The 24,403-nt window shown below is 37.4% G+C and overlaps 1 protein-coding gene across 4 annotated transcripts in view; it reads right to left on the bottom strand.

Annotated features, from left to right (window-relative positions):
* Positions 1 to 4,299: 4,299 nt before the first annotated feature.
* PABIR3 (PABIR family member 3) overlaps positions 4,300 to 24,403 on the bottom strand; it is a 44,350-nt gene continuing 24,246 nt past the window's right edge. For 3 of the 4 annotated variants that reach the window (XM_071213020.1, XM_071213019.1, XM_058291799.2), the window contains 2 exons: positions 9,103 to 9,197; positions 8,518 to 8,593 (listed from right to left, as the gene is read on the bottom strand). In XM_071213020.1, coding sequence (XP_071069121.1) covers position 8,593; positions 9,103 to 9,197 — 96 coding nt within the window. In that variant the 3' untranslated portion in view covers positions 8,518 to 8,592. Of the gene's footprint in view, positions 8,594 to 9,102; positions 9,198 to 13,687; positions 13,781 to 15,131; positions 15,176 to 24,403 lie in introns of all 4 variants that reach the window. The other variant, XM_058291800.2, reaches the window with a different exon arrangement.

Here is a 24,403-nt window from a genome sequence, read left to right as displayed (position 1 = left end):
GGAAGGGACAAACTGTTTGATGTTGGATATATGGGAGTACCCTATATTGTATATGTGAATGACTGTGATCTAAAACTACTGTGAAGACAAACTTAATAATTAGAAAAAAAAAAGGATGTAGAAACTGAGGAAGAAATTGCCCTGCCACTGCACATACAGGGCAACACCTATTGCAGTGATGAAAGGCAATATGTCAAAAACAAAGCTTTTTCATTTTTAAATTTTTTGATACCCCAATTTATTTTTGCTTTATTTAATTTTTCTAAATTACTATGTATTCTGTATCTAACCTTTAAACACATCACTCTACTCCATTTTACTATTAATGGGACTTGGCAATATATTCAGCCTCATTTTTTAAGAAGTTTGGACCACAGAGAGGTTCAACTATGGCAGGGGAGGAACACTGGTGTGGGGTGTTATTGATGGGGGATACATGGTTGGGAGGGAGTTCTCCAGGACATGTATACCGGGTACATAAAAATGTTTGGATATTTTCATAGTGATTACAGTTAAAAACGACAACTGACAGAGTGCTGAGTTCCTAGCCAGGGGAGCTCTGTCACACTCCCCAATGGAACAGCGACAATCCCCCAAGTGCAAAAACCAATAAAGAAGGATGGTCCAACAATGAGTCCTTGTATGAGTCCTTCATACCAATGACTATGCTTATGAGCCTGTGCGCCTGATATATGAACTAGGCCTAGAGCTGCAGGGTGCCTAAGAATTACCTCCTGAGAGCCTCGATGTTGCTCAAATGTGGCCACTCTCTAAGCCAAACTCAGCATGTAAATGTATTACATTCCCCCCAGCGTGGGACATAACTCCTGGGGATGAGCCTCCCTGAGGCCGAGGGATTACTACCAAGCACTAGCTGATGATGTAACTAGAAAAAGACCTTGAATAAAAGGGTCAATTCAGACCAGCAGAATATCTCAGCCTATATGTAATATCAGGTGTTAAAAACTGTTTTTACCTTGAATAAAAAGGGGAAATGGAAAAGATAAATGAGTTGATATGGCTAAGAGTCTTTCAAAAAAAGTCAGGAGGTCCTCAGAGGAGTCATACTTATGCACACCTTGGCAGGGTCCCAGAGACAGCCAAAGTAGTTACAACCCAGGTACTGGTTCTCCTGAGGGCTAAGAGACCCACAGGTTCTATGGTCATGGCAGATGGCTCTGGAATTCAGTGCCATGTCAGTTGGCCCTACTTTGGAGTTTGTGTTCCTGAGTGTGATGAAGTTGGACTCAGATGTGACCTTTCTACACACGCCTCTTCTGTCATTTTTACTGGACCTGTGGTTGGCACTGGGGTTGGTGTATACTCTCAGGAGACCTGAATCTCTGAACTGTCCATGTGACAGCCAGGCCCTGAGCCTCACAGACTTGCAACTCCTACACTCTGGTTTATTGGACTTACCCCGGCCAGCTAACAGGTAGGTGAAGAGGGTCAACCACCATACCAGGGAGCCAAGAGTGCCTACAACTGCAAGCAGGAGAACTGCATCCATTATACATGTGGAGTCTAAGCCCCCTCTCGATATAGAAGGGGAGTGGACATAACCATCCCAGGGTCCACAGGATGGAGGAACAGAGTATGGATTAGAATGGACTTACTGATATTCTACTATGGAACTATTGTGATTAGTAATGGAAGAAATTGTAGTATTGATGTGGAGAAAGTGGCCATGGTAGCTGCTGAGGGTAGGGAGAGGGAAGAAGAGATATGATGTGCGGGCATTTTCAGGACTTGGAGTTGTCCTGGGTGATACTGCAGGGACAGATGCTGGACATTGTACGTCCTGCCATGGCCCACTGGGTGGACTGGGGGAGAGTGTAAACTACAATGTAAACCATTTTCCATGTGGTGCAGCAGTGCTCCAAAATGTATTCACCAAATGCAATGAATGATGAAAGAGTTTGTTGATGTGGGAGGTGTGGGGTGAGGGGGGTGGGGGGTATATGGGGACCCCTTATATTTTCTGAATGTAACATTTTTTAAAAACAGAGAAAAAAAGATGACACAACAAGAGATGTGGGGAGGAGAAACAGAAAGAGAGATACAAAAAAGCAGGAAGCAGACAAGCAATTAGACACCTCCCTCCCACATTTGAGGTCCCGTTTCAGCTCCTGGTGCCTCCTAAATAAACAAGGAAGATGAACAGACTCAGCAAGTGAAAAACAGCAAGGGGGTGGAGAGAAATAAATAAATAAATAATAAATAATTTTCTAAAATTTTTTTAAAAGAACCACATTATAAGATATCTGTGAAATTATGAAATTTGGGGGAAACACAGCTACCTTTTCTCCAGAGGGCCTATGGTTTGCTGGTCTTTTCTAAAATGCACAATTTCAACTATCTGGTAGTGAAATCTACCTATATGATACATTTTTCAGGCTCAACTTTTAAGGTCTAAAGTATTTTAAAACACTTTAGGCACTCTGGTCTGTTGGACTTGCTCCACTCAGCTGACATGGAGGTGAAGGGGGTCAACCACGACACCAGGGAGCCAAGGGTGCCTACAACTGAAAGTGGGAGAGTTGCATCCAGCATCCATGTGGAGTCTAGGCCCCTCTTGATATGGATGTGGAGTTAACACGGCCATTCTAGGGTCCACAGGATGGAGGAATAGAGAATGGATTAGAGTGGACTTACTGATATTCTATTCATGAACTGTTGTGATTAGTAATCGAAGAAAATGTGACATTGGTGTGGAGAGGGTGGCCATGGTGGCTGCTGGGGGTGGGGAGTGGTAGGGGGAGGTGTGATGTGGGGGCATTTTCGGGGGTTGGAGTTGTCCTGGGTGGTGCTGCGGGGACGGTTGCCGGACATTGTGTGTCCTCCCATGGCCCACTGGGTGGACTGAGGGAGAGTGTGGACTATGGTGTGGACCATTGACCATGAGGTGCAGCAGTGCTCAGAGTTGTGTTCACCAAATGCAATGAATGTCTCATGATGATGAAGTAGGTTGTTGTTATGGGGGGAGGAGCTGGTTGAGGGGGGTGGGGTGTGTGGGGGGACCTCATGTTTTTTGAATGTGGCATTGAAAAGATAAATAAAGAGAAAAATATGTATCTATTTAGGGAAGTAGGAGTCCCCAGAGAGATTGATTCTCTTTTAAATTAAAAAAACACACACACACACACAAAAACACAACTCATTCTAAGAATAATCCATCAATAGGGAAAGAATATGCATTGGTAAGAAGCACTAACCCATTACATCTAAATGTAAATTACACACAAGTAGGATATACATATAGTGATCTAAAAGAGAAAACACTCCAGTTTTCAATCTGAAAAACTATGATCCCAGTTAAGCAATTTTTGAAGAATAAAATCTGCTTATATATGCACAATGCAGACAGAAAAAGAAAACACTTTAGGCAAATTGTAACTAGTTTTCCCTATAGATAGCCAAAGTACCATATGTGCATTTTCATCATAGATATTTATATGTAGTTGCTTCTAGGTGAATTTACAAAATTTATCCCATCTTCTTGGAGATTAGGAAAAAATATATGCTGTAGTGGGAGTACTAATAATTCAAGGAGCAGAGACAAAGATTAATAGCTCATTTGATTTGCCTCAACTCTAAAAAGCCAATGAAACATACCACTTAGACACAAATTCTAAACCCATCCTCCCCTTTTAATGTAAGAGCTTTCTTATAGTGAGAGTCATCCAACAATAGAATGAACTGTCAGTTCATGATTACGAGTTTTCAAACTAAGGTAAAAAGATCAGCTATCCGTAATTCTTAGAAGGATTCCTGCATTGAGAGGTGGATTAAAAGACTTCTAAAATCCTTTAAATTCTAAGAGTCTATGATTCCAATGTTGTCTTCCTATCCTACTTTTACAGTTTAGGGATCTTTTCATATGTGTATTCTTAGCCATATTAGCATAGGTTCCCTTGTATCATGATTTTTGTACTTATCCTGCTTAAGTTCATTCATATATACTCATATACAAAGGTATATGCTGCAATTTCTAGCATAGTTTCTTACACACAAAAAAATACTCATTAGATGTTTATTGAATATTCTTGAAATTATAAGCTCGATTGGTTAATTTAGTGATTATAAAATTACAAATTTTAAGAGACATATTTTTTAACCTGGTCTGAGAATCCAATGTATTACTGTAGTGAGTTTTTCATGTCAAATCTTAGTGGATAACCAGGGTGAATTTGGAGTACTGCACTTTTATGTGATTATAAGTAAAATAAAAACACTTAATTCAACATAAATACATATTTAAGGTTAAAAGATGATGCTTTAAAATATTTGAAAAGTGTATTTCCTCTTCATGCTTCCTTTTATTGTCAATTTGAAAACTAGCATATATAAAAAATACATTCTATTAAACAGAAGAGAACATAGCAACACTTAAGTACAATACAATTCCCTCTTGTTTTCACACTTCAAAGATGAGTTACAGGTTAGCTATATTTAATTTAAGAAAAATGAAACAGGCAAAATCAAAGCTCTGAAATTATCCTTCACTAAGGAAAACTGACATGACAATTCTTTGGCATGTTTAGGATGACCAGATGCAGCCTTACCATAATTTTAAAAAATCAACCACAAAATATCACATGCAAGTTACAATCACTTTGGTCTGAAAAATCCATAAATGGAAAATCATTCAAGAAATGGATCCTCCCAATACACAAACTCAAAAGGTAACAATGGAGAACCAACTACGCAGTCCTTCACACTGAGTATATTGTAGTGAGTTGTGGCATCCATTAAATTAGATAATAAAAACTAACCGAATAGAGTGAAAGAAATGGTCTGAGTTGAGAAAAGTGTATTGAGATAGTCAAGATTACCAAAATTTACTGATAAAAGTTTCTTGTGCAACTGAGTGATAGTCTTACTCCCACTGTTCCTTTTCTTCGTCCTTAGTTTTTATACTTAACAATTTTGCAAAACTTTTTCTTTTCTAAAGTGTCAATAGTGCAGGTGGATCTTTTTGTCTCTGTCCTTGATCTACAATTTCAGCAAGGAGCATCACAGCAACCACATCTCATTTCCATGAGAGCTTCCTCATATGTTTGCAGCTGGTTCACCAAAGGTCTGGCAAACAAAGAAGCTGAGTCCAGAGGTAATATTTATAGTCCATTTGTCCTTAGCCAATTTGTAGAATCCTGTCCCAGTTTCAGGAGACCATCATGATCCCAGTCATCTCATAAATATTATATTTCATTTATTCATAGATGAAGAGAATCCCCCCCCTATACACACTCACACACAAACACACACACACATTCTGATCAACTTCACCAGGTCCACTTTCAAAAAATGCTTGGTGCCACAGTTTTTTTTCCCGTATGGGGAATATCTACAACAGATTTCCATCATTCTGATGATTTCCAAAAACCAGAGAAAACTCTTTATATATCTGAGATAACTGTTCATATTTATTAGCTGAAGCAACTTAAACCAATCCTCAACTTCATTTCAAAAGGGCACATTTCCATTTTTTCAGAATGCTAATACTATCCCAAATTACTTAAAGTACTTATTTTAGATTTAATATTTTTAACGTACATTTTTTTCCATTAAAAATATCTCTTAAAGAAAGTTTTAGTAATAGAAGGTAGTGAGGGTACTGCAATGTTGTGAATGTGATTAATCCCATTTAATGGTATGTTTGGGAGTGGTTGAGATGGGGAAGTTTATATTGTATATATGTTCCCACAATTAAAAAGAGGAGAAAAGGCTCAAAGGCACAAAATCGAGATATATGAAAAACTGGAATATAGCTTTATATCAATGTTAAATTTCTTAAACTTGATAACTTCACTTAAGGTGGTTACATAAGTGAATATCTTTGTTCTTAGGAAATGTACATGGTATTTATGTTCAAAGAGCAAGATACATACAACCTACACTCAAGTTTTCAGAAAATGAATTGATAGACAGCTTCATAGGTGTATGGATGGATAGATAGAATGATAGGACAAATGTGGCAAAATGTCAAAATTGGTGGATCTGGGTATTTGGGGTTGGGAGGAAGGGGTGTTTTCGAGTTCTCTGCAGAGGGTTTGTATTATTTTTGTAACTAGTCTGAATGTATTACAAAATAAAAAGTTTTTTAAAATCCCTTAAGACTTCTGAATAGAAAATTGGGTTTTGTATTAGTCATCCAAAGGGATGCTGATGCAAAGTACCAGAAATGTGTTGGCTTTTATAAAGGGTATTTATTTGGGGTAGAAGCTTACAGTTACAAGGCCCTAAAGAGTCCAATTCAAGGTACCATAAGAGGTACTTTCTCATCCAAAGTCTGTTGCCACATATTGACGCAAGATAGTGGGTGATGTCTGTGAGGGTTCAGCCTTCCTCTTTCCTCTTAGAGCTCCATGGGCCCAGCTTCTTCTGATCTCAGCTGTAGGCTGGAGGGCTCATTTCTTTCTGGGCTCACCTGCTCTGTTCTCTTCACAAGATTAGCTGTAAACTATCAGGCGAATAGCTCATCTCTCTTCCCAGGGCTGCAGGATCAAAGCTGACAAGTTCTCTTCTGTGTCTATGGAGCTCTCACTATTCCTCTGTGTATCTTCTTCTGCATGTTTACTTCTGTGTGTCTCCTTGATTAAGTGTCCATTTATATAGCCCACAAAGGGGGCAGGGACTCAAACTGTGTTGCTGTAATAATGTGGTGAAATCAAAGCCCTAATCTCAACATAATTTAATCAAAGGCATCTCAACTGAATCTAATACAATCAAAGGGTATCACGCCCAGAGGAACAGACCAGTTTACAAGCATAATCAAATATCTTTTTTTGGAATTCATAAATAATATCAAACTGCCACAGGTTTAGATAAACATTTACAGCCCTTAGGGAATAACTGGAGACACATGATTCTTGTGGAAAAGTCCTAACATATTAAGCCTTATTTAATCAAATCAGTAGTCACAATCATGAATAAAAAGTAATTCACAAATGTATGACCTCAATTTATTGACACTGTCTTTTTTCCACACAAAATCAGAATACAAAAATTTATCAGAAATTAGAATACAAAAATTTATCAGAAATAATTGAGTACAAATCGAGTAAAGCCCCAATTACATATTATTTTCTTGCTGTTCAATTTGCTTTTATTCATCTTCTTCTTCTACTACCTAGTCCTTCCCAATAAATTAAACATCCAAGGATTCATGTGCAAAATAGACAACGCTTAAGTCAGTATGGTATAACTAGCTTTAATATTTTTTTAATTTTTAAAGAAGCTTTAGATTACATAAATGTTATATAAAAAATAGAGGTGAAATCCATATACCCCACCCCTAGCCCTCCCCAATTTCCCCCCATCAATATCATCTTTCATTAGCATGGTACATGTGTTAAAATTGAAGAGCACATATTGAAGTATTGCTACCAACCATGGCCTATAGTTTACACTATAGTTTACAACTTGCACCGAACATTTCCATAGGTCCTGACAAAATGTACAATGGCCTGTATCCATCACTGCAATGTCATGCAGGACAATTCCAGTATTGTCCATGGTTTAATTTAGGGTTCACTGTTTGTGTTGTGCAGTCCCATGGGTTTTTAAAAAATTTTATTCTAGTACCATATATATAACTTAAAACTCCCCCCTTTTAGCCAATTCAAATATATCATTCATTGCTGTTAATTACATTCATAATGCTACCATCACCACCATCCATTACCAGAACTTTTCCATTGTCCCAAACCTTGGGGCCAGTATGATATATAATGAGCTTTTATAATTGTTATCTTAAAAATTTTTTGTATTATTTTTTCTAATTAGCTTTTTTTTTTTAAAGGAGGTACCAGGGACTGAACCCAGGAACTCATACATGGGAAGCAGATGCTCAACCACGTAACCACTTGAGCTACATCTGCTCTCTGAGCTTATTTTTAAAAATTGCTTTTGATAGGTGACTTTCTCTTACCAAATGGAAGCTTACAATTACTAAAAATATCATTAAAAACTAGTATAGATATTACCACATAATTTTTAAAAAATCATTCTATCTTGTTAATTGAACAATTGCATTTCATCAGAACTCACTACTCCCATATAGAGCTCTCAATTATTTTTAAAAAGCCAAGGGGTGGCATGTTTCTAGACACTGGCAGTTTAAATATGTATGATTCTATCTTCAACTTAATTCTTATTTGGAAAACATCTTTGAAAATATTACTATATTGAATTTAAGGGCTTGCACAGGAATTGGACATGCAAGTTCTGTAGAAAAGCAGAATTTTAGGAAATTGAGAAGAAAATAGGATAAATAGGAAATGATCTAAACCGTACTACACAGTTCTGTTATTGCTCCAACTTTGATTTTGTTTGTTTGCTTGCTTGCTTCTCCTTTGGTGGGAAAGTCTTGAGATGGGTAAATCACTTAGTTGAAAGTTCATCTACTAGAATAAATGGAAAACCAGAACCATCAGAAGTGACACAGGGGAGTTTGTGATAGTGGTGATTTTAGCTGGGGAATTACAAGAAAATGCAGCACTGCTGCTGTTTCCATCAAGAGGATATGGAGAAGAAAACGCCACTCACTGGTAACAGAATTCAAGAGGTCTCTCTGTGCACTTTGCTTTGTCTGTAAGTGAACACAACATATACATGAAGCAACAAACTGGCACTAGTTGCAAGAGCAGTTTCATAAGAGCAGTACAACAAAACCAACAGTATGAACAAATAAAAATCCAGTCACTGTATTTCCCATTTATATGATTAAAACCTGCTTTCTTCAGTACACATTTAATAATACGGTCAGACTAACAGAAGCAGGCAAAAATGCAAGGTAGAAAGGATAGGCAAAAGATGACATTTTTCCAAGCAACCATTTTATGTACTTCTCTAATACCTCTTTAATCTAATACCAAAATCACACTTCTAAAAATGTATCCACCATGTATTGTTGTCACACATACATGGAAAAGAGAAGAACTAGAGTTAATAGTATCCATTTGGATATTCATGTGATAACTTTTAAAAAATTCAACAATGAACTATACTTCTGAACATACATAATAGTATAATAAAGGTGGACTTTAAAACCAAGTGAAAATGGCCACTGACTGTTTAGAGCCTCATGTTAATACTTACCACACATTCATATCTGACACTTGGGTAGTGTCAGAAGAAAGTATGCTGGTAGTGCCTGGGAAAAATCTCTGGCTGATCTTCAAGTTCCATTTCGCCTATGACAAAATAGTAATTCAAGGTAGATGTGCTTTGTTTAGCATGGTTACTATGCTTTTTATTGCAAAAGTAATGCTTGTTGCAATTACTAAAACACAGGAAAATGCAAAGAAAAAATTGTAATCACCATTACCCCGAGATAACCACTCTCCAGTAATTTCTGTATATGTTTGTGTATACCCGATTGTTTTTAAATAAAATTGGGTTTGTGCTGTATATAATACTGATATATAATTTATCTTTTTTTTTAATGATTAGCATTTTTTTCATATCATGGCTTTATATCACTCTGCAGTAGGACTGTACCAGAATTTAATCTAATTCCTTATTTTAAACCTTTAGGTTGTTACTATCTTTATTTTGCTACTAAAAACAGCAAACAATGAACTAAATAGATGAATTCGTTTATAGCACACTATGAACAAAATAAATATACTTTAAAAGATTAACCTTAAAAAAAACACTTTTGCTATAATCTTTGCCTTGAAGTAAATGTTAAAATCTGCACAGTGTTTCCAATTCATATGATAACAATGCCTGGATGTGAGAATAACTGACATTCAAGCCCAAACTTCTAGGATGGAATATATTTGGATGATAAAACACCAAGGTCGCCTACTCACTAAAAAAATATCCCTAGGGATAAAGATTCCACAGACCTTCCTTAGGCATATTATCATGACTCATAAAGCTCAAAAGAGGTCTGTCATCTGTCCATTGCCAGGTTACACTTACACCATTGTAGAAAAACTACTCATCGCTCCCCTTTTGCTTTAAATTTAAAGCAAAACTAATCAAAACAAAATCATCATAGAAGAATATTAAAATTTTCTTTGCTAAGACCAGTATTACTAGTAAAACAATATTTACGCTGGCCATTTTCTGCATATTTCTCAGAATTCACCCCACTTTAAGCCTTGTTTGTTCTAGTTTGTTCCTAATGGAAGTAACTGCTGCTCATTTCCATAAAACATGCCTTCATATGCTTGGAGACTCTTAACTTTATCTTGTACTCTCTTCTACTTTACAGAGTCCTAGCTTGTTTTAGTTGTTCTCTACTGCCTCAGGACTTCTTTTTGAGTTTTATACCATATTTTCCCATGTTTCATTTGTATTAACAGGCCTAGATGGGACACGGCTTATAGTTTCACAAATGAGTATTCATATTCCAAAATATATAAATTTTAAAAAATAAAAGTTCTGTTCATCAGTTACCACTTTTGGTCAGAAATGGCCACATTAATTTTGATCAAATTTTGATCATGTTTGAAAGGGTCTAACTTAAAAAAAATAGACTGTGTGGCATACAGAGAAGACAACTCGTTTTGGAGTTCCCTTAAGGATTGGTCAGAGAAATAAAGCAGTCAACCTCCAGAGCAGCTGAAAACCAAGGACAAGAGGCTTGTATGACTGCCAACATGTCACATCCACTAAGACACTGTGGGCAGAAACCAAGTCTCTTACTTAAGTCAAAATTGAAATATAGGAAAGCGGCTGTGGCTCAAGCAATTGAGCTCCTATTTACCATATGGAGGACCCGGGTTCAATTCCCCCAGACCTCCTAGTAAAAAAAAAGAAAAAAGGCGTCCCACACTTGCACACCATGGAGAGGCACAGGCCCCTGTGGGGCGAAGTGACGTACCAAAAAAGACGATGATGCAACCAAATAGGAAAATTTTTAAAAATTTGAAATATAAAGGCAATTTTAAAAATAATAAATTCTAAGAAATTCCTGGCACTTCCAATTTAACAAGACATTTAATGTGCAAGAGACTTAAAGGAGACCTAATCTAATTTGGCAAAATACTATTTTCAACTGAAGCATACTTTATTTTAAATACTCAAATGATTCCAACTTTCTAACAGCTCTTAAACTTCAAATGTTGCTATATTATTTGAATGTTTTGTTTTCAATACTAGTTTCACAGCACAGGCAAAAGATCCCTGAGCACTGTCATAAAGCAATGTGCTTTAGCTTGGAAAAGAGTATTTTCTAACAGTGAGCTAATCTCAAGTCTTAAAATATAATAAGTGTCTCCGGGGTTGGGTATGTTGTTAGGAAGATTGCCACTGATTAATCCAGAATACACAGAATATTAAAGTAGATTTCAATTTCTTTCCCTCTTGTTTCACTCTTCTTCCTCTTTTCCATCTTAATGGATTTTTTCATAAAGACATACTTTTTAAAGTTTAATCTCCTTTCTTGTTTACACATTTTCCCCTGCTGCTTAAAGTTAACCTTTGTATTAAACATGTAATTCAGCAATGGTGTGAACAAAAAAAGGAAGAAGAACACAGGTTAGTGAGGTAAGGGTGAGAAATAGGATCCAGGACTGTGGGAGTTTAAAAAAAAAAACATTTCTACTCTTTCCACTGCCCTTTTGCTATCCTGAGCATGTGGGTCACTTTCCACATATTTAACCAAAATAACCCCATAGAATATCTAAACATCAAAGAATAAAATATTTAGCATATATTTTAATGTTTGAAATAGATCTAATTTGTGTCAACTTATTAATACAAAATCAAAGTATGCATGTGGGGGAGGGGTGGGGTTGAGATTCAGCAAAATACTTGATGATGGACTCTATTTATTTGTTCATCCAATCATTCCCCACCTTGTTTTAGAGACCATTAAGGTAGCTAGTTTGGTGAATTATACTTATATAATGAAAATCATGATAGCGATAGTGATTGGAATTTAAATTTCCCAATTCACATTCACATAGGACTTTCTGGTTTTCCAAATGTTTTTACACATATCATTTTCATGTAAGTAAAACAAAATGCTTCAAGTAACTTATCAAATATATTTCAAAGAAAGAAATCAGTTTTAAAACTAAGTTTTATATAAGACTTGATTTTATATCATCTTTATAAAAATAATTTGAAGCTATATTTATTTCCTCTGAAAGTAACTTTTCTTTTTAGTGGTCCAAGGATACTTGGTCTAATAGTGTAGCTGGGGTTCTGCCTTCTAAAATAAAATCATCACAATCATTACAAGAACAATGTTGAGCTACAAGATCAGCTATGACTATTTCATTCTAACAGGTCTAAGGGCATATTACACTAAAAGAGGACTCTGTGTAGTACACAACATCACATCTTTTTATTGCTTTTCTTTAAATATGGGTAAAAACAGTAACGACTTAAGAGCATATTATCGTCTAAATAAGGATCTTCCCAAGACCTCATATATATATTTTTAATGTAATATTATTACAAAGTCAATTAAAAAATATATATATATATAGGGAAACAGACTTTGGCCCAGTGGTTAGGGCGTCCGTCTACCACATGGGAGGCCCGCGGTTCAAGCCCCGGGCCTCCTTGACCCGTGTGGAGCTGGCCCATGCGCAGTGCTGATGCGCGCAAGGAGTGCCGTGCCACACAGGGGTGTCCCCCGCGTAGGAGAGCCCCACGCGCAAGGAGTGCACCCATAAGGAGAGCCGCCCAGCGCGAAGGAGGGAGCAGCCTGCCGAGGAATGGCGCCACCCACACTTCCCGTGCCGCTGATGACAACAGAAGCGGACAAAGAAACAAAACGCAGCAAAAAGACACAGAAAACAGACAACTGAGGGAGGGGAGGGGAATTAAATAAATAAAAAATAAATCTTTAAAAAAAAATATATATATATATAGAAAGGCCTGCAGTCCTGCTTGTGACCTGCCTTGAATCAAGTTAAGCATCATGGATAAATGAGAGAGTACAGTGGTTTAAAGTTCTAGAGATAGCTCTAGATCTAGCTCTAGATCCTTATAAACAAGCTTGCTCAGAGGGAGGTTATGCTTAAATAAGTTAATGAATTACTGAGTTCTCACATGCTCTTAGATTTTTAGTCACTTGCTTTTTTCAATATGCAAAGTGATAAACCAAAACAATGACATTTTCATTTAACTGAAAAGAAGTTACTTCTTTATCAACAGAACATGGTGCTAAAATTCCTTTTACATTCAAAAAAATTATAAGCAATTGGGTATTTTCATACAATACAAACTTACATTGAAAATCGTCGTGCAGGACTGGGAATAGATCTTGGAGGTAAATGGTTGCAACTCACAAAAGTTTGTGAAGATGGAGAAAAATATTGCTAAAACCAAATTGGAACAGAGGTTTTTTAAGCACCACTTTACTCAGAAAGCAAGTGTGATGGTTTCCCAAGACAGATGGGGGTGGGAGGAAGGAGGTGATAGAGCACAAAAGATCAGAAGGAAATTGTTCAGAGTCTGGGAAGCATTCTATATCTTGACATGGTTGTGATTCTACAATTGTACACAATTACCAAATTTAATCAAACTGTGCACTTAAAATTGGTGTATTTTATTATATCTAAATAATGCTTTTAGAAACAAAAAAGAAGGGGAAACTATCACTTATAATCAGACATACTATAGCAAAATCTATCCCCCAAAAGATTTGGGTGGTGAACCACTATGTTTCATAAATATTTCATGGAATACAGACATTTAGGCATCCCTGTCTTACCTTCCCAATCCACTGGGTGAGAGAAGAGGTGGGGGACACTGGAAATACATCAATATGCTTTGGAGAAGATGATTTCTCTAAATCTTTGTCACTCTGTGAAAGTAGAAAGCAGTGGATAACTGTAGCATTGACTGCTTACTAATCAAATATGTAGGGAGATGGCCACTGCATGGGGAAGGGAATTCTTACTACTGAGTCTCTGGCTGTATCATGGTGAGGGGTTCTCATCATCCTAAAGCAAACAGGAACCCAAGATTCACTTTAATAAGTAAACGCAGGTTAAGTACCTGCTTTTCATGTACTAGGTCCCAGGTTCAATCCCTGGTACCTCCTTTAAAAACAAACATAAAAAAAGAGAAAAAAGCCTTGCATATGGCATGTTACCTTCCTCTTCCTAACACATACCCGCACTCACTCACTCACTAATATTCAAGGTAATTACTCTAAAGTAATTAGAACTGGGTCAGTTCAGGGGATTCCAATAGCAACTAGAAACTGTATTATTATTAAAACATGAAAAGTGTCAGGCTCCAGAGAATATCTACTCCTTCTTCAGGACCTACTCCTAAATCAGGAGGAGATGCCCACCTAAGGAACTCAGGGCTCAAAGAAAAATAAGATGGCACTGCTTCTGTTGATAACCTATTTTCTTATCTAAAAACTCCCATATCTGGAAATTGACATTTAGCCAGAATTTCACCTACTCAAATTTCTACTCAGTTCTTCCTGTTCTGTCATGATCTGAGATGTCCACGGAAAAGAACACTAATTATCACTCAACGACCACAACTAAGGAAACACAATATGTGCACAGACATTAAAAAATGTTAGTAACTAAATTCTAAATAAGTTTAAATGGAAGGTTGTATGTTAAAATGTTCCAGGCACAAAATGCAGTATTTTTCCATTAATCCATTGTCTGTGGTTTAAAACTCTAATTTATACTTAAAAATGATGTAGAGGGGCATGAAATCATTTACTGACTTGTCATTTAAGCATTTTAACCAATTCAACTCAACTTTTTACAGGTCCACCAGCCCAGAGAGGTTTTGTATCAGCCTATTTACTTTGAACCTCACTTTCAAACAAGGATAGAATTTTTATGGGTAAATCATAAACTGTTTCTTAAGAGCAACAATCAAAATTATTTATGCAGCAGATATAATCTTAGTTCAAACGAGAGCTTAGACTTCTGAAATTACAGCAAAACTAATTCCAACACTGGCAGTCAGTAAAAATGTCTACTTTTATATAAAATTGACATGTTACTATCCTACCAGGTTCAAACTTTTTCCCCAAGATTGATTTATCTGTATTGCAATTTGTATATCCCTACAAAAAGAAAAAAGAAAAAGGAATCAATACTGCAGTTTGCCTTTCTAAAAGAAAAGAAATATTTGAATATACAGAGGATCAGGATAGTAATTCAAAGTACAGCACTCACCGCTCATGCACTGTTTCTCTGTTTATCAATTCCATGCCTTCTTCCTGAAAGGGGGTGCAGGGCGGGTGAGAATAAACTGAATACCCAGTGCCTGTGGTTTTACTAAGCTTGGTTTCATTTGGCTGTACCTTTATTGTTATTCACTGGGCTATAGAAGAGCTATAGAACAAATGAATCTCTAAACAAGTGTCAGGGTCTCTGTTTTTCATTGTTGTGACAACTGCCAAACTCAAAAGTTCTTTCATTTATGCATTCAGCACATCAGGTATACAGGAACTGATCAGATGAAGGACTCTGAACCTTTCTTCATTCAAAAGACAAAACGTCAAGCATTCAAAATTATACTGTTTTTCCTACCATTACTACCATGACGTCAAATATTACTTATGGTCCAAAGCAAACTAAATGCCTATCTTGAAAAAAAGGTCTATATTTATGGTTTGTTTAAGTATATGAAAGTACAAATATTATTTATTTATTTATTTATTTTTAAAGTAACTTTGGGCCTATGGACATTTTTTTAAAGATTTATTTATATTTCTCTCCCCTTCCCTCCTGCCCCGGTTGTCTGTTCTCTGTGTCTTTTCATTGCGTGTTCTTCTTTGTCCGCTTCTGTTGTTGTCAGTGGCAGGGGAATCTGTGTTTCTTTTTGTTGTGTCATCTTGCTGTGTCAGCTCTCCGTGTGGGCGGCACCATTCCTGGGCAGGCTGCACTTTCTTTCGCACTGGGCGGCTCTCCTTACGGGGTGCGCCCCTTGCGCATGGGGCTCCCCTACGCGGGGACACCCCTGCATGGCACAGCACTCCTTGCGCACATCAGCACTGCGCATGGCCAGCTCCACACGGGTCAAGGAGGCCCGGGGTTTGAACTGCGGACCTCCCATGTGGTAGATGGGCGTCCTAACCACTGGGCCAAGTCCTCTTCCCCAAATATAATTTAAATCTATAGTTATTGACAATGGAAAATGTATTACATATTAAGTGGGAAAGAACTGGATTTTGTTTATGTACAATTGTGTGCATGTACATATATAAAAAGGAAGCATTTAGAAGCATGTTCAGCAAAAAGTTAACAGTAGTTATCAATGAGTAGTGAGATTTGAGGTAATTTGTTCTTTCTTTTTTTGTACTTTACTCTATTGCCTGACTTTTTAAAATAATATGCAAGTATCACTTTTCACATAATTATTTAAAAAATAAGCCGTAATTCAAATTGCTCATCCTGGCAGTCTTAAAAACATATTTCTCACATAATGAATTTAGGATAATGCTGGCAACTAGCAGGTACCCAATATCTGCTACATGAATTCGCAGATAAGCTAGCTCCTTCCCCAAAGAGGCCTAGTATCCTATCTGAGACAAGCTTTATATTTTTTAAGTCAGTGCTCCCTAAAGTAAGAATGATCATAGATACATAGATAGATAGATGGAATGAAATGGCAACTGTGGCAAAATGTTAAAATTCGTGGATCTGAGTATCTGGAGGATGGGTAGGGGTATGTTGGAATTCTCTGTGTGAGGTTTGCATTATTTTTGTAACTGTCCTATAAGTTTGAAATTATTTAAAAATTTGGATAAGACCAAAAAAATCAAGGACACTCATATTTAGGCCAGATGTTCTGGAAAATCACCTTTTCCAGGAAAAGAAAGGGAAAGAAGGGGCATAATCAGCTGGATTGCACAGTGCAGTATGGTAGTCATTAGTTGCTAGCTACTGAGGGTTTGAAGTGTTGCTAATCTGAATGCCAATTAACTCACTAATAATTTTATATCGATTACATGTTGGAATAATATTTTGGGTATATTTGGGTTAAATGAGCCATATTATTAAAATTTTTAAAAAGAATGCTCATACCCTAGGGGGTGAGCAAGATGATCCATTGAGAAGAAGAAAAAGAAAAATTCACTCAGAGGAAGATATGACTCAAGAAGTTGGGTGCCCGCCTCCCATAGAGGAGGTCCTAGGTTCAGTTCCTGGTGCCTCCTAAAAAAGACGGGCAGACACAGTGAGCAGACAGACAATGGAGCTATCTCAGGGGGTGGGGATAAAAAAAGTATGCATGACATTCTTTTATTTAAAATATTCACTCTACATATTTTATTATTAAAGACAGAAAGATATAAAAATTGACACAGGAGCCCTCACTCAGCCTATAATCAGGCAGTCTTATGAGGGAAGAGCTTTGTTTTGTTTTTAGCTGATTACAACTAATTGCAGTTTACCTGGTTTTAGCTGATTACAACTAATTGCAGTTTACCTGTGCCAAGCCTGGTGGATATATGGGTATATTACCTAGTTGTTTTTTTGTTGTTTTTTTTTAAAGATTTATTTATTTCTCTCCCCTTCTCCCCCCCCCACCCCAGTTGTCTCTTCTCTGTGTCTATTTGCTGCGTCTTCTTTGTCCGCTTCTGTTGTTGTCAGTGGCATGGGAATCTGTGTTTCTTTTTGTTGCGTCATCTTGCTGTGTCAGCTCTCCGTGTGGGTGGTGCCATTCTTAGGCAGGCTGCACTTTCTTTCGCGCTGGGCGGCTCTCCTTATGGGGCGCGCTCCCTGTGCGTGGGGCTCCCCTACGCGGGGGACACCCCTGCGTGGCAGGGCACTCCTTGTGCGCATCAGCACTGCGCATGGGCCAGCTCCACATGGGTCGAGGAGGCCCGGGGTTTGAACCACGGACCTCCCATGTGGTAGACGGACGCCCTAACCACTGGGCCAAGTCTGCCGCCATATTATCTAGTTTTAACTAAACCAATCCTCACAAAATGGACAAGTGCCTTAGCAAAAGTTTTAAAAAGAAACCTTGGACAGAATATCATGCTAGTGATGCCAGCCTAAGCAAACAACAGGAAAATGGCCATGGTGAATCTTGTGCTATCCCTAGCACAGCTCATAATGTGCCACACTACCAAGAACACAAAATACTGATCTATCAAGAGGCTGGCTAAGACAATTTTCAGTTATCAAAACTAAGTGAGGCATAGGTTGCCGGGGTGGGGGTAGAGAGTAATGGGACTAGGGAGTAAATGGATAATGGGTACAGGATTTGGAAATCCTTTGGGTGAGTTTTGTTCTTTTAATGATTTTTTCACAAACTATACACTCCACCTACTCATTTTTCAGTTACATCACTTTTTAAATTAAAGATGTATTTTATTTATTTATTCCACCCCGCCCCTCATTGTTTGAGCTTGCTGTCTGCTCTCTGTGTCCATTTGCTGTGTGTTGTGTCTGCTCTTCTACTCTTTTCTAGGAGGCTCCAGGAACCAAACCTGGGACCTCCCATGTGGGAGAGGGGTGCTCAATCACTTGAGCCACCTCCACTCCCTGCTTTGTCATCTCTCTCATTGTGTTTCCTCTTTGTGCCTCCTTTGTTACCTCAGCTTGTTGCATCAGCTTGCTATGCCTGCCCATTACATCAGCTTGCTGTCTTGCTTGTCTTTTCCAGGAGGCACCAGGAACCAAACCTGGGACCTCCCATGTGGTAGACAGGAGCTCAATCACTTGAGCCACATCCACTTTCCTACATCATTTCTTTGTTAAATCAATTTTCAGAATCAACATTGACATAACTGAAATGTTTGTTCACAGCTGTGTTACATAGTGTACTATGGTTACATTATCTTCCTTATACAAACTCATGTTCCTCCTTTGTTGTGTTTTCTGTGTATCCTATCACTAATTCATGCCCAAAATTTCTGATAAAACTATAAAATGTATAGTAATATAGCCAATTACGGTAATATGCAGATTTCATTTTCCATCTTAGAGTCATCCTTCTTTTCCCTACTATCCTGGTGGTGGCCATTTGTGCTACCCAGAGAGTTCAGTTCTTCCCTTTTCAGGCTTATGGTAGAATTTAACAAAACTATTGGAAATCCTTTGGGAAAGTTCTGGTAATGGATGGTAGTGAGGGTAGCAAATTGGAAGTGTGATTAATCACCTTGGTGGGTGGGGACTCACAGATAAAAGACATGGCAAAGGACAGAGTTGAGGGGTTTTGACATTGGAGTTTTGATGTGGGAGTTTGATGCTGAAGCCTTAAGCTGGAACCCCAGGAAGTAAGCTCACAGAGAAAACAGAAGCAAGTCCCAGGAAGAGAGGAACCCTGAGCCCAGAGAGAAGCAAGACCCTGGAAGGGAGGAACCCAGGAAGCCTGAACCCTCACAGACATCAGCAGCCATCTTGCTCCAACACGTGAAAATAGACTTTGGTGAGGGAAGTAGCTTATGCTTTATGGCCTGGTATCTGTAAGCTCCTACCCCAAATAAATTCCCTTTATAAAAACCAACCAATTCCTGGTATTTTGCATCAGCACCCCCTTGGTTGACTAATACACTGGGTATCTGGATTTTCTGTATGGGTTATGTATTAAATTTGCAACTGTCCTGATGTTTGAAAGTATTTCAAAATAAAAAGTTTTTTTAAATTATCAAGACTATTAGAAATACAAATCCACATTCACTTTCAATAATGATGTATAGTTATAAAATAAATTTTGTATATATTCTATGATTCACATAATATGCTAGTACAGAAGTATATGTCCACAATGTATAAGTAAATACAGAATACATATATTGGAGGCTTGTGCTCAAATATTTTTTACTGGTGGGATATGTGAACAAAAAAAAATGTAACGGTTATTGTCTACCTTATAAACAGTAAATGTTATGGCAAGCAACTTAACCTCTCGGAACCTTAGTTTTTTCATCCATAAAATAAGGACAATCATTTGTACAGATCTCATTATAGTGCTTTGCACATGTCACTACATCATCACTATTCTTATTATTCAACAGGTAATGGGAAGACATTGTGACTTTTTGTGCAGGAGAGAAAAATGTGAAAATTGTGTTATAGAAAAGTTATCCTGGTGTTAGTTGTGGAAATCAGATTAGAGGAGAAGAGATAGGAAATCTATTACGATATTATTACAGAAGTCTGGACCCAAGGCACAGAAGAGGGAAGTGGCAATGGGAACAGGATGTTGCCAAGGAAGAATTAATAGGATTAGATAGCTAATTGGACACAGTACAAAAATAAGGAAGAACTAAAGATGAACCTAGAACTTTGAGTACATCAACAATGTGACAGTGAGGATTTTCATACCATTGGGGGAAATGGGGAAAATAGGGACAGGTAGTTTAAGAAGTTAATCAGTCCGCTATTTTGAGGGTTGTTAGTAAAAAGGACCTAACTCTTTTTTTAATCATGTCTATCTTGCCTACTTCCAAAAAGGAGTTGAGATGGCTTATGGTAAAATAATTTTTTTAAAAAATAAGGGTAAAAGATGAAAAGTCCTGAAAATGTCAAGGGGCAAAGAGTAAGGTATGCTAGAAACCTAGGTTAAGGATAGTTGGCTTCACTTGAGCACAAATGTTAACTTTCGACTTTTTAGCAGCCAAGGTAAAAATGGAAACAGTAAGTTACCAGCTTTTGCTTTCTGTCGGAGACTATGCCTCAGGTATTGTAGCGTACCCAGTGCCAGCACAGTGCTCAATAAATGCTTATTGAAAGACTGAAATGATTTGAAAACTAAGAGAAAACGACATTTCTTCAAAAACAAGTTAGGATACTCCCTTCAAGAATATCTCTTCATAAATGAGGCTAGTTACTTATTACATTCCAAAGAAAACTCAAAAAACTATCACAGAAATTAATCTGAATGCTTTACTGGACTAGAAAATGGTGATGGAATCTGTAAGATGGACTAAGTGTGAAAAGTTTAGTCCAGCAGAATATGCTCACAGACTCATCTTACATAACAGAGGACACCTAATTTGTCCCTATCATCGTCATGACCTATACACCAGTTGGCATAATCTGTCTTAAGTGGCTTAGCCTCAGAAAGTTCCCTTATATTTGCATCTAAACCCAATGTAATTTATATTATCCAAGTAAAATAAAAAGAAGACTGCAATATACGTTACTAAAGTTTATGTTTGTGAAGATATAAATACCAGGTATGTTAGAAATACAGAGGTAGTGCATAACACACGTTTTTACAGATTTTACTTGAAAGAATGGCAAGTTCTTACTGAGTGCCAGTGATTTTACATCTAGTGTAACAAGGAAATAAACACAGTTATATATAACAAAATGTTGTAAGGAAACTATTTCTACAGGGTAATTATTTATGTTTAGGGCTTTGGGAGACTGGCAGCTAAAGGCTGAATGTGTTCAAATTTCTTGAAACACAAGCTCAACTGTTATTAGAAAAGGAAAATTACACAAAAAGAATAATTCCTGAATATTTGGGAAGAATTACCATGTGTTTAGAAAATTGACTTCCAGCTTGATGTTCTCCAGCTCTCTTATACCTAGAAAACAGCTAACAACCATAGCCAAGAAGAAATCATCCATCAGCTTAAATGCATACTTAAAATGTTGACCCAGAACCTTGTATTTACTTGTGTCAGGGTGCTTGTTTAAAAATAAAAGCAAACTTAATCAAATGAGTGTCCAGGAAATACCAGGAATAAAAAACAACACAGGGAAGCAAATGTGGCTCAACTGATAGTGTGTCTATCATATGGAGGGTCCAGGGTTCTATACCCAGGGCACCCTGGCCCATGTGGTGAGCTGGCCCACACGCAGTGCTGCCGCACGCAAGGGGTGCTGTGCCAGGCAGGGGTGTTCCCCACACACAAGGAGTGAGCCCCGCAAGGAAAGCCACCCCACACAAAAAAAGTGCAGCCTGCCGAGGAGTGGCACCGCCCAGAGAGAGCTGATGCAGCAAGATGACGCAACAAAAAGAGACACAGATTCCCAGCACCACCAAGAATGCAAGTGGACACAGAAGAACACACAGTGAATGGAGACAAGAGAACAGACAATGGGGGGGGGGGAGGGGAAGAAGAGAGAAATAAATAAAATAAAATCTCTGCCGAGGAGTGGCACCGCACACCCAGAGAGCTGATGCACCAAGATGACGCAACAAAAAGAGACACAGATTCCCAGCGCCACCAAGAATGCAAGTGGACACAGAAGAACACACAGCAAATGGACACAAGAGAACAGACAATGGGGCGGGGAGGGGAAGGAGAGAGAAATAAATAAAATAAAATCTAAAAAAACCCAACACTCTTAAAAAAAAGACAACGCAAGGAATCAAAATCAGAATGGGGGCTTCTACAGAACAAATGGTCTGGTTTCTTCAGTAAATAATTGGCATGGAACAAAACATAGGAAGAGACAACTATTTTAAACAAAAGAGACCTAAGAGATAAAATAACCAAATGTCATGTTTGGATCTTGTTTGAATTAGCATAAAAGGCATTTTTGAGAATCAGGAAAAAATTAATATGGACTGGTTACTCTATGACTTTAAGGAATAACTGTTACTTTTGTTAGATGCAAAGATGGCATTGTGTTTGTTTTTTTTAAAGTTCTTGTCAGAAATTCATATTGAGTTTTTGTGGGTAAAAAGACATGTCAGGGATTTACTTAAAATCCTTCCCCCAAAAAAGAAGGGGATAGATGAAAAATGGTGTACAAAATGTGGCTAATTGTTGAACCTGGGTGTTGGGTAGATGGAGGTTCTACTTTGTGTATGTTTTTAATTTTCCATTTAAAACTTTTTTTAATGCAGTGAGCCAGGCACTATTCTAAGCACTGTGCATATACTGGCTTCTTTTGTCCTTACAACAATCCTATGAGGTAGCTATTATTATTTCCCCCATTTTACTGGAAAATGAATTCAAATGAAATAAATGCCGTTATTGATTACATTAGAGTGAAAGTTCAGAATGCAACCGGGGAAGTAAACAGACATTTGTTTTGTACTTCAAAGGTTAAATTCCATATCTAAAAAAGAAGTCATGGCTTAAGAATGCCAGTTTCTTTAATATGCAACATCAGATATGTATCAGACTAGTAAACTACTGAAAACAAGCCTGAATTTTCCATTCAAACCGTAGCCAGATTGAAAGTGAATGTTATTTCTCTTTTCCCATCTCACTCGTTTTCTCTTCGTGTTCCTTTAAATGTTTATAACATGTATTACATCATTGTGGAAATAATAAGCTGCTTTACAATTTATGTTACTAACTGGCTAAATTCGTCTTTACTTCGAAGTTTATGATGGAATAGCAGCATGTAACCAGTTGTTAAAGTTTGGTCTAATTGCAACAAATTGCACAAATAAACCAAAGGTCACTTTAACTATTGGTTTTAGGTTCTTTCATTCTTTACGATAAAATAGTTACATATTCACAGAGACAAATAGTAAAAGAATGTTTTAACTACAAAAAAAGTAAAAGAATGTATTTATGTATTTACCATATTTTAAATTTTTATTTTATTTTATTTTTTTAGTTTTATTTCTTTCTTTCTCCCCACCCCCTTGTTGTTTGCACTTGCTGTGTCTGTTTGTCCTCCTAGTTTCTTTTTAGGAGGCACAAGGAACTGAACTCAGGACCTCCGATGTGGGAGGGAGGTACCAAATTGTTCGAGCTGTCTCCCCCCTCCACCACCATATTTTCTTACTAGTGGGTGATAAAATGACCTTAGGGAAGCCAGGGTGTGGGGAGGAAGGGTATCAGACAAGGAAAAGGAGCAAGAGTTGGAGTTCTAAAACCTAGGATTATAAAATACTATGAGTTTTGTGCCAGTGAAACAGGGAAAGGCTACCTGGAAAAGGATCGAGTAAAACTGGGGCTAAATCTTGGCACTGATGCTCACTAACTCTGGACCTTGCATAAATTACTAAATCTCTCCCATCTTTAGTTTTTGACCTTACAGGGTGATGTGAGATTACATAAAGTCAGAGATGTAAAGCACCTATTCAGGTGCTAAGTGAATAGTAAATGCTTCATAACAGTTAAGTCCCTCTTGGAAAAAAGTGTGCTTGCAGTTGAGTTATAAAAAAAAAATCTCACCACCTGTGGTGGAGTGGTGATTTGATCTTTTGAGTTCCGTGGCTAATCCTGGGATAATTAAAAGGTTGAACTCTGTATTAGGCATGAGCTTTTAGACACCCATACACACGCAAAACACAATCCAGTGAGGTACAATGTGTCCCTGAACTCGGGTCACTAAGTGAACACTAAATTATAGCACACAGGATATTTTATCTGTTATATAAAAATTCTTCATCTGAAGGCTTAAAAAAAACATGATAACTATGGTTATTATGAACCTGAAAATTAATATTTATATATAAGAATTCTTTGAGATCCCTGAAATAAAGAATCCAAATTCAAGTTAAAAGAGTTTTTCCAATATTTCTGGAAACTATTAATATCAATTTATTAAAAGTTAATAACAAAAATAAA

This window comes from Dasypus novemcinctus, chromosome X (assembly GCF_030445035.2).
Source record: "Dasypus novemcinctus isolate mDasNov1 chromosome X, mDasNov1.1.hap2, whole genome shotgun sequence".
Classification (NCBI taxonomy): domain Eukaryota; kingdom Metazoa; phylum Chordata; class Mammalia; order Cingulata; family Dasypodidae; genus Dasypus; species Dasypus novemcinctus.
This window is presented reverse-complemented; position numbering and strand designations above follow the sequence as displayed.